This window comes from Pezoporus flaviventris, unplaced genomic scaffold (assembly GCF_033815535.1).
Source record: "Pezoporus flaviventris isolate CSIRO_AGI_PZ_B2104156 unplaced genomic scaffold, CSIRO_AGI_Pfla_v1 ptg000031l, whole genome shotgun sequence".
NCBI classification, from domain to species: Eukaryota; Metazoa; Chordata; class Aves; order Psittaciformes; family Psittacidae; genus Pezoporus; species Pezoporus flaviventris.
Genome location: NW_026892579.1, coordinates 51,278,349 through 51,289,858, shown reverse-complemented (window position 1 = coordinate 51,289,858; position 11,510 = coordinate 51,278,349). Strand labels below are relative to the sequence as shown.

At 37.7% G+C, this 11,510-nt stretch overlaps 1 protein-coding gene across 1 annotated transcript; it reads right to left on the bottom strand.

The window, feature by feature from the left end:
• Positions 1-5,102: 5,102 nt before the first annotated feature.
• CENPQ (centromere protein Q) lies at positions 5,103-10,174 on the bottom strand. Its single transcript, XM_061461002.1, has 8 exons — positions 10,011-10,174; positions 9,234-9,288; positions 8,237-8,351; positions 7,928-7,996; positions 6,616-6,745; positions 6,221-6,340; positions 5,980-6,057; positions 5,103-5,554 (listed from the first exon to the last, which is right to left on the bottom strand). Exons 1-8 carry the CDS (start codon positions 10,164-10,166, stop codon positions 5,426-5,428), a joined length of 852 nt encoding a protein of 283 aa, XP_061316986.1. The 5' UTR covers positions 10,167-10,174; the 3' UTR covers positions 5,103-5,425.
• Between the last annotated feature and the right edge of the window lie 1,336 nt (positions 10,175-11,510).

Here is an 11,510-nt window from a genome sequence, read left to right as displayed (position 1 = left end):
CAAGGAGTTAAACTAGACACAAGGTGAAGGATAAGCTTTGAGGATGGGGCTGAAACAAGAAGTTAAAATACAACTACTCTAAATTTGAGGTTCATGATGACTAGCATTTCTTTTTGTTCTCATAAACATTGCCAATGTTTTACTCTCTCCCAATAACACTCTTTTTGAGTTATCTTTGGTCTCAGTGTGACTTCTTTTTATATAAAAAAGCTTACATAGAATCATACAATCATAGAATAGTTAGGGTTGGAAAGGACTTTTACCTCATCTAGTTCAAACTCCCTGATATAAGTTGTTGGGTTTTTTTAAAGTGAGTAAAAATTCATTCATTTATTAAGCTGTGCACAAAAATATCTGGAAAAATAATGGTTAAATGGCAGCAACTGCATGAAACTTTCAACTTGAAATTAAATTCCACCATCAGGATTCTGAAAGCTCTTTCTTAGATTTCTGCCATTCTCAGAAGACACCTTAGAAGGCTGTTCATACTTCTCAAATCAGTAGCATTTCGGAGGTTAGGTAAGCCAAACTTTAAGACATATTTTCTATTTCCAGTCCTAACCAGAAAAGAGGTACCTTTCTTTGTAAGAGTCAAACTGACTGAAGCCACTGCGATTGGCGGTTTTCTAAGTGAAAACTTCAAATTTAATGTTTCTAATGTAGTGGTTTTTTATTTGATAAGATATTAAGTACAGATGGATTAAATTTTAATTAAATAAAACAAATAAGTTGGACTTAAAGAAATAAAAAGTTTTATCTTATCTCAGCTTTTTAGCAATTATTTCTTATTTAAACTAACAAAATGTCAAGCTTATTGACACTTAGCCCTTTTTGAAAACACTGGTGGGTGATCAAAACTTTGAAGACTGTCTTACAGATATGCAGTACTACCTCTTTCAGAATATTTTTTGTACTTCATTCCTGAAAGGCAAATTTATTTTAAAGCCATTTACTGAACATTTGTCTATCAAATTTCTTTTAACATTTGTATTCAAATCTGTTGCTGATTAGATGCATGAATTAAACGATCAGTTAATCAATTGTTATTTGTCTGTTATTCCTTGGGGACATACAGTCTTCTTTCACTCTCACTGGGATCAAGCTCTTAACAAAGTATGTATGGTGGGGCTCTTGCAGAGTTCACCTCTCACTCTCCCTTAGGAGTTTCCATCTCAGACCTGGATCTCTTCTCAATTGCTTTTTCCATCCAACCAAAGCCCTACAAGGTTACACTACACTACCTTCCCAGAGCTTTTATCAGATTCATTTCTGACTCTGAAACAAGAAATGCATAAGCTTACTACAAAATACAGTAACAGTCCACTGACATATGTGTCCCTACACCTATGAAAATTCTCATCAAGCAAACAAGCCAGGGATTGGTCTCTTATACTGCACAGGTCATATACCCACACAACTACACTTTCTATTCCCTTACCTCCAAAGCAGACCTTGGTTATTTACACATTCATACAAATACAGACACATACAGAGAGATACAAATACTAGTACAACCTACTGCAAAGAAAATGATAGATGTTGTCCTGATTCAGAACTACTATACAAACATGTACAAGAATACCAGAGGAAATCCTATATTTGGAACTAAGAACTAATTTAGTTTAGAATTGCATTCATGTTAGTGAGATCCATTGAACTCAGGACCTGGCATCTCCAACATCTTCCATGAAGAGAAAAGGGAAAGCCTGAGCAACTATCATCCTTCTTCTCCCACTTCCTCCCATTCTCAAAGTTCAAGGCAGTGTTTGAGTTGCTGTTTCTAACTGGACTTATGTCCACAGACATCTCCGCCAATGCACAGGACTAATTTAGACATGACCCATTAAACAGTAACCAGCAAATGGTAAAGTAAGTGCACATAGTGGTGAAAATGCCTAGCAGAAATTCTTCAAGGGTAAAACTCCAGACCAGCATTTCTAACATTTCTTAAAGGTGTAGTTTGTATCACTGTATGTGTAGAATCTCAGAATCATAGAATGGTTTGGGTTGGAAGGGACTTTAAAGACCATCCAGTTCCAATGCTCCTTCCACCTTCCACTAGACCAGGTTGCTCAAAGCCCTGTCCAACCTGGCACTGAACACTGCCAGGGATGGGGTAGCCACAGCTTCTTTGGGCAACCTGCACCAGGGCCTCACCACCCTCATAGTGAAGAATTAATTCCTAAGACCTAATCTAAATCTACCCTTTTCCTTTTTAAAGCCATTATCCCCTGTCCTATCACTCCATGACCTTGTGAAAAAAAACCTCTCCAGCTTTCTTGTCATCCCTTTAGGCACTGAAAGCTGCTCTAATGTCTTCCTGGAGCTTTCTTTTCTCCAGGCTGAACAAGCCCAGCTCTCTCAGCCTGTCTCCATAGCAAATATGCTCCAGCCCTCAGAGCACCTTTGTGGCCACTGGACTTGCTCCAATAGCTCCATGTCCTTCTTATGCTGAAGGTATACTTAAACTATAGTTTGCAAATTGCTAAATCTGGACTGAAAAAAATCAGACTGCCTAGTGCATAAACAGCAAGCTCAGCATTCCCCAAAAATATGGCTCACATGCATAAAGTGACCAGGGAGTAAAGTATTCTCAGATCACAGGAAAGAAAGAAGCTATAGGGTATGTGGTATACCTGTACAAGGAGCCTGGATACAAAATCAATTTTACCATGCTTTTGCTACACTGAAATGTCTCAATGAATAATAAATACTTTCTGATATCATGTAAATGCTGTCACACACCAGGCTCATTTCTGTTCCTTTAAGTTTTGAAACAGAAAAAAAAAAGTTAGCAGAAGAGCTGGCTAAAACAATAAAACAAGTTGCTAGAAAACATTTCCATCTCCTTAGTGGCAAGTTGCAAGTGTTTGAGTCTGACATCTACTCTATATCTGCAAAATAGTAATTTGGGGCTGAGAGTTTTCCATGTATTCAGTGGTCTTTGATCGATTTGCTACCACTAATTCATCCAGTCACTTTTTCATGTTCTAAAGAACAAAATATTAATGTTAAGTCTTTGTATTTGCAAAACAGGCACAAAATTATTATTAATTTGTTTCTGTAGTATTTTCAGACCTCTGGCCAGTAAATTCCACCTAACATCTTTCATTCTTGTAGATGTACATCTTCCCACACCTTGGATTCCTCCTAAAGGCTAACAAAACTCTTCTCCAAAACAGAGATGAATTCCATGATTATATACAAGTCACTTTTGTAGAACATCTCAAAACCCTGGACAAAAAGAGTTAAATAGCAGGAGGTAACTGAATCTTTTCTCATTTATTCCAACTTTTATAGCTATATGAAAACATTTACAATTTCCCTTCAGACTTTATAATTATGGCTATATTTCTTTAGAGAACCTATCTTTGACAAAACACATATAAGAAACCAGTAGAGCTGGATATCAGATATCTCACTCTGTTGTAGTTCCAATCCCTTTTAATCAACAAATATTTATCCTTATTTATGCTTGTCCCAGTTTTGCCTGAGATAGAGTTTATTTTCTTCCTAGTAGCTGGTGCACTGCTGTGTTTTTGCTTTAGTCTGAGAATAATGCTGATAACACACCAGTGTTTTAGTTGTTGTTAAGTAGTATTTACCCTGGTCATGATCTTCCCAGTCTTTCATTCTCTGCCAGTGAGGAGGGGCACAAGAAGCCAGGAGGAAGCAGAGACAGGACACCTGATCCAAACTAGCCAAAGGGGTATTCCATACCACAGCATGTCGTGCCCAGGATGTGACTCTAGGGGGAGTCACCCAGAAAGGACCAATTACTGCTCGGGTTGGACTGGGAATCGGTCAGCGGGTGGTGAGCCATTGTATTGTGCATCACTGCTTGTTTTGGTTTTGGTTTGTAGCAACTATACCTAAAGGCAGGCAACTTCGACATGTGTTTGAATACACAACTACTTTTACCTACTTTCACTTAAGGACAGTTCTTACGACCTCAGGTACTTTCAGATTGAGAACAAATACTCCATACCTTTTTTTTTTTTTTTAAGAAAAAAAGGTATCTATGTGGTTCATGAAGTTCAGAACCCACATGGTAAATTGTTTGCAAGTAAATCACCCTTACTGAAAGCAGTATATCTTTGCTTAACAAAAATTAAGATAGCTGGCATGCAGTAAAATCCTGAACTCATAATCTGTGTTAAGTTACAATGAGCAGTGGTTATGTCAGTAAATATTCCCCTTGTCCTTGATCAAAATCCTATTATTTCTAAATATTTATATTTTTTTTCATGCAATACAAAATAAATATAAACCAAACAAGTACTTAGTTTGGCTTTCCTGACCCTACATGTAGCAGCTACAGAGGCTTTTAATCTCTCATAGGAGGATAGAGATAATTATCTTAAGTCTCATTAGGAGTATCAGCAGCTTGTAAACAAAAGACCAGGTATTTGAGGGGTAAGTCGACATAAAGAGCACTGCTGTCTTCCAGTAGATCATTTGACTGGAGAAGGCACTTAATCTTTTAAGGGAGAAGCTCTATCATGAAAAAAATAAGGGAGAGGTTAAAGTGCACAGGAAAAGATACTTTCAACTTTATTTTCTTCCTCTGAAGCGGAAGATGACCTGACAGTTAATAAAATGTAAGGTGAGTACACAACTCTAAGATTAGAGCTTTGCTCTATAATGCTCTTACCTGCATTCTCAGCCATCTGCATTAAAACATATATATACACATATAAAGAAAAAACAACAACAAAAAAAAAACACAAAACCAAAAACCATAAAAAATCCCAAACAACAAAACCCAATTAAAAAAAATAATACAACCCACCTGGTTTAAGTGATGAATGTAAAAGTGTAAAAAAAATCATGTATACTTGATACTCAATTATTCAATTCCCTACCATGGAGGATTTTTTAGTTAAAAGTAGTAAGAAAGCTGAACTGGAGATTTGCAACTGAGCATCAGATAATCATACTTTAAAATCTGTGTTTCAAATTTAAAGTGGATTTAACTCCAAAACAAACGTTAGTTTGGTAACAGATACTACCTGCATTGATTTATAAATGTGATAATAAATGTCCAAATATAATGGAATATGTTACTCATCCTATAAAAATACCCAGACCAAGAATCCTAAGATAGTATGTAGTATCATTAGAAGTCATCACAGGTACAAAAAAAGAAACCCAACCCCAAAACCTGGATCGATCACTTAAATCACTACAGTTGCAGAATGCCTCTACATATTTGTATATCAATATTCACAGAAACAGAAATTCAGCAGTTACAGCTGTAAAACTACTAGAAGAAAATACTGTTTCCATGATCAGCATCCTGCTGCTCTACAGTAACACAGAGTGCTAGCCCAGGTTATCTTCTTCAAAGGAGGCTCCATATAGAAACCAGGTAATTCTATTTTTCTTTCCATTTGAGATATATATATATGTATATTTCAGTTTTTCAGAGGAAGTCCACCTTCTCATAGATCTTTTCAATGAGGGTTAACAAGTTCTTCAAGTCAGCTGACTGCTGAATAGCATTCATATCCTTTAAAAGACCTTTCTGATTTTCCATCTTCAAAATTTGTTCCTAAAAGGAAAACAAAATAAAAGACAACAAACAACAGCTTTCATCAAGTCCAACAGAAATTTCACTTTCATGCAGCCTAGCTGTACCTGAATACAGCAAAAATAAAAACGATTCAAAGACACAGAATGAGACAGTCTTCCTTCCATCAGTTACAGAGAGATATTTCATAAAATAAATTACAGGTTCCATAAGACCACAGGGTTCCTAGGAAAAGACATGTGATCCTTTAAATGGCAGGGGGTTTAGGGTTTTGTTCTGTTTTTTTTAAACTTAATCTAATAGATCTAAATGAAAAAAGAAAAAAAAACACCACCTATATTTCAGAATTTTCAGAATTGCCCCCTTGGCAGAGGTTAAGTGATAAAAGCACACTCTTGCCTTCCTTCTCTAGCCAAGGCGTCTCTGAAAATATATTCCATGCTCACCTGCAAAGTGGGTGCCTGTAAACTGCGCCTGGGGAGTTTTGGAAGGTGGAGTGCTCCACTGACATTTTCCTGGAATACCTAAAAAGGGGAAAAGAGTTAAAAATAGATAATTAAACCAAAACCAAACTTCAAGCACACAAGTAGGAAAATAAACTGGCTGTCATTATCCAATTTCTGAAAACTAAACTTTCAACAGCATTGTCCTAGTTTCAGCTTAAACCATAGCATCTATTGGGAATACCTTCTTGGCCTTTTTTTCATCTTCCTCTAACTGGTTCTTGAGCACCTGGATTTTGTACTGCAGTTGCTGTATGTTTTCTTCCCTGCGGTCTGCTGATTGCTTAGCTTCATTTATTTCTTCCTAAGACAAAATAGACATAAAACCAGAATAAAATTTACCTTAGAGATGGTAAGTCTTTTGTGTATGAGACGCTGATAATCAGCATCAGCCAAGTCACTGAAAAATCATCCGAAAAGATACACTGCTTTGTAGTGAAAGTGAGTGATAATGATGAACAGCGGATGTCAACTCACACCACCACAGGCACAGACAACAGTCCAACTACTAAAAAGCTACAACACAATGAGCAACAGCAGATAGGCAAGATATTTTTCTCCCTTCCTTGCTTTTCATACCTGCAATCGTACCAAACACTCTTCATTTGCCTTTAGCATTTGTTTCTCCGCCATCTGAAGGTTCGAGAGATTCTTCAGGTTGCCCAGCTTCTGTGGAGGCACCTTTAAAGTCCTGAAACATCTCAGTACTCTTTATTACAGAGAAAGAAGAGCATAATTTGTTTGGAATTCTTTGCAAAGCAAGAAGTTACTAATGACTTCTCTGAGAGAAACTGAATTCAGTTTAGCCCAATTACTGCCAGTGAAGTGAGAGGATCCAAACAGAATAAAAAGCTGTCTTAAATTGTTTTCCAAAAATCATGTGGAATAGATGTCTAAGGGAGAAACTACAAACAAGAAATCTGACTACTCTAACCTTTGCTATTACGTTGACATTGTGTGGTTTCTATCCCAATGGCCTGTACACTCCCTGACTGCAAACTGACATTAACTAATATTTTCCCAGTTCTAACCTTTCTGCTTGGAAAGTAAAACTAAGTTCTAAAAGCAGCATTTTTAACTGCTTCCAAAAAAGATCATTTTAGTAAAATCTGTAAGTGCTTTTGTGAAACATTATATCGTTTTACACCAGAGGAAGAGTTTCAGCTTGCTCTCAAAGGTCCTTCCAATTCCGTATTGGTACACCAAACAGCCATGCATCTCAGATAAGACTGCAGAAGTCTGGCAACTCAGAAATTAAATATTACAAATTAAACATTTAAACAAAATAACTTATGAAAAACTAGCTCCTCATGTTTGAATCCTGAAGCACTGTAAGAATAAAGAAAGCAACATATAGGATTAGGCCCTATGCTGATAAGAGCCTAGAATACATACACACACAGACAAAAATTTTCAGAGAGTGTACGTAACTACTCCCACAATGACATAAAAAGGCTACAAGTTATACTCCAACACAAAATTTCAATTCACTTTGAAGTAACTTCGACAGCCAGAAAATGAACTAGCATTTAAGAAAGTTTTGCTATAACTACTCCCTCCACTTTCATGAGATGGTAACAAAATAAATAACTGCCTGCAAAGTTAAACCCTGTATAAAGAGTACAAAGCTGATTAAGGAGCATTTAAGAATACCTCCTCGGTTCTGTTACTCCTATAGAAGTAGTTAAAGTGGGTCTTTCATCTACATTTGCTTGTCCAATCAACGAACTGTTGAGATATTTCCCCAATTGATTTTGCACCAAGTCCCCCTTCCAAGATTTCCTAAATGGAAATTTCCTAAATGCTCCCAGAAGCAATTCTGTAAACATGGTACAAAACAACTGGATAAACTAAATCCTTCTCTCTTTTTTTTTTAATTATAATTTCTTACCTTTCTTTCAGTAAATTGAGGTGCTCCTGAACATCACCTTTTCTTTCCCTTTGTTGGCACAAAATAGATCTGGAAAAAAAATAAAGGCAGAATTTTCATTGCAAAGCCTGCAAGTACAGGGAGTACATCAGATTAGGTGAATGTAGAACTTCTCTAGCTAACAGTTTCTAAATTCAGATATAAAGCGTTATATTATACCAGACAAACTATACATAGCCAGCCACATTGCCCAAAAATGCAAAGCTTTTCCAGTTCAAGCAACGTCATGATTTTTACTTTATTCCAACCACCAAGACATCTGGCACTTACAGTATTATTGAATCCATTAAAGTTTCCAGAAACTGCCTACTGTTCTCTGAGAGAGTCTTCCAAGATCCTATTTTAGCACTGGTTAGCTTCACTTTTTTTGAAAAAACTTTTTCTCCTGTTAATACGAAGGCAAAAAAGAAAAAAATATGATTTGTCAAACCTGGATAGACAGCTTTTGACTCCATTTAGATCATAGTCAAAGGCGTAACAGTTAAGATTTTTCCACGTCACAAATCTATCAGGTCAGATCTATCCGCATTAGGTAGTATTTCTTATTTTCAAGTCACAATCTGTTTAAAAAGCACAAACCAGAAAAGTATCTTTATTACAGTAGTTTCATTCTAAAGATATATTTCCCAAAGTCACTGGCAATACAAGCAAGAAAACCCAGACTGAAATAAAATGGAGTGGGAATATACATAGGAGATAAATTTGGTGCAGCAGGGGCTGCATCTCTGTACATCCAACACAGCACACCAGTCTTAAGACAGAGGGTTAACAGAGAAGACTATGACCTGTGAAGAGATGTTCTGGGTGCTTGTGGTGGGATTTTACAAGAGAAGAACACTACTTGCAAACAAAAGTATATGATTAATTCATGCATATACAACACATATATAGCATAAGGCACTGGAATGGGTTGCCCAAGGAAGTTGTGAATGCTCCATCCCTGGCAGTGTTCAAGGCCTGGTTGAACAGAGCCTTGGGTGACATGGTTTAGTGTGAGGTGTCCCTGCCCATGGCAAGGGGGTTGGAACTAGATGACCTTAAGGTCCTTTCCAACCCTAATATTCTATGATTCTATGATTCTGTGAATACTCACCAGCTAAGACTGCACTGCAAATACTGTTACCATTCAGAAAGAAAAGTCTGAAACTTATTTCAGTGACGCTTCATATATCTAGGATTTCAACATAGCAACTTTTATTTTTTTTTTTAAACACTGAATTTACATTAGACAAACATAAGGAAACATAAAGAAAGAATACAATCCTACTTGCAGGGGAATAGTCGCTGTCTTCCTCAGCTTTCCTTTTGACTGTCTGAGTGACCTGCTGAAGAAAAGCACTTGCAGCAAATGTGGTAATTTTGAAACACCATCTACTACTAGCAATCCACTGTAAAAAGACTGTGAAAACTCGTCAATGCTTGACAGAGGTCTATTGATGCTCACCACAAAAAAAGGCTTTTCGAACTGAGAAACAGTAATTCATCTCAAGCAGGTTGAGGAAAGCAATTCACTCATCCTCATTCCTCCCATTCCAAGAATGAGGTCATGAAATAAGAAATGCATAAGGTATTTGGCTGTCTAGCCACATCTTGAGTTCATGTCATTCATAAATTCAGGGGTTAAGCAAGCTCTCTCCAACAAAAAGCTGCCTATGCCAATCCTGAGACATGCAGGGAATATATTCCAGGACTGAACAAATAGAGCTAAATGATGTCTGAGTTTATCACTCTGTTCAAACAGATGCTATGCAGCTCTTCATAATTGCACAGCCAGCCTGCCCTTTTATTAATGACTGGGCAATGTTTCCCTCTACTTGTCACAGGCACAGTAGCACACAACTAGAAATTCTAGAAACCAGGAAGCAGCTAAGGCACTGGGTGTCAAAAGACCTGTTCACACTGGACATTTCCTCAAGAGGACTGTGTTTAGTTAATGAAATATTCTCTAAAAATTCCAGTTCAAAAATAGGCAAAAATGCCTCTTCCCTCCCTCCCCCCCCCCCCCTTTGGTTACTTTTCTAATTTGATACAAAATAATGATTACCTTTCCTTTATGACCTTGTTTTCTTCCTTCTATATCTGTTCCCTTTTTCTTGCTGGAATGCCCTGGTTGATTTTGTGATTTAACTGTTTTCTTTACTGATGTCCCACCAGCGGTCTTCCCCATTTTACTGCAATATACATGACGTTCATTATCCATAAACCAAATGAAGCAGGAGGACAAAACCCAAGTTAAAACCCAGCAATTACAGTCCATACAATACAACCACACATTAACAAACAAAATTAGATGGAAACACCCAGTGCTAAATGAGTCCAAACATTTGCATGTTTGCTAACCCTAAGCCTTTTAAATCTTGCATACTTATTGAATTGCAGGACCACTAAAAAAGCATCTCCATTTGCCTTTTAGATGAGTCTTTGTCTGTTTCACACCTCTTTCTAAACTGAACAGTCTAATTTGTTCCTAAAGGCCTCCAGCAATAGAAATTCTTTATCTTTGTAATGCAGTTTAGTACAGTCATCTTATTACCAGAACTTTTTGCCCTAGCACTTAACTATAATGTTCCTTACTGTGATATGCAGATAAACTCCACAACTCGTTAAGGTTGTAAAGTAGGTATGCTTTTATTCAGCACTGAGGCGCATGGGGGATAGCTCCTCCAAAGGCATACACAGCCCAGTGTTGTTTCCCTCTACATTTATCCTCTAAAGTAATATATATATATTAGGTTACACAATACGCCTATACATATTCAAGTCCTATCCCCGTTTCATATTATAATGAGCTAAAAGGTCCTTTGCGCCTGCGCAGTGTCCCCTAAGGGTTACCAGCGAGGGTCTCAAGATGAAGTAAATGAGCCTGAACTTGTCGCCTCAGGCCTGAACTTTTCACTTCTAGTTGTCCGGCATGCTCCCTGGGTGTTTAAACCCCAAAGGTGGTTTTAGCCAGCTTAGGGGTCCAGAGGGCAGGAACTAATTTACAGTTCCTTCCTCTTATCAGCAGTCTACATTGTTTAGCAAGCAACTTCAGCCCCTAATTAATCATCCCTTAACCCTAACTCCCATGCATTGGTTAACCCCTCGCATCAGCTGCAGTTTAAACCTACACTTTCTTTTCTTACTCGCTATAGAGATGGAGGAAAAAGAACCACACAAGACAGAATAGCTGTTACACCACACTACTTTTCTCTTTTGTAAGTACAACAGCAACTCAGATGTATTCAGTTTTTCTTGCATTCCTTCAGGCCACTTCTCCCTTCATACAGAGGATCGCAGCTCGACAGACGACAGTCACAATGAACACCAGCTAAATCACACAATGGTTTGGGTTGGAAGGAACCTTAAAGCACATTCAGTTCCAACCCCCTGCCACGGGCAGGGACACCTTCCACTAGACCAGGTTGCTTCAAGCCCCATCCAAACTGGCCTTGAACACTGCCAGGGTTTGAGCAGCCACAGCTTCCCTGGGCAACCTGTGCCAGTGCCTCGCCTCACCACCCTCACAGGGAAGAGTTTCTTTCCTCTATCTAATCTACATTTC

Bases quoted from the DNA above. Each gene is read 5' to 3' on its own strand.
- CENPQ (XM_061461002.1), bottom strand. From the start codon at position 10,166: ATGGATAATGAACGTCATGTATATTGCAGTAAAATGGGGAAGACCGCT. The intron at 7,997-8,236 runs GTAAGTGCCAGA...TTTTTTTTCCAG, and splicing joins TTAATGGATTCAATAATACT to ATCTATTTTGTGCCAACAAA. The intron at 6,058-6,220 runs GTATTCCCAATA...TCCCCTTTTTAG, and splicing joins ATGAAAAAAAGGCCAAGAAG to GTATTCCAGGAAAATGTCAG.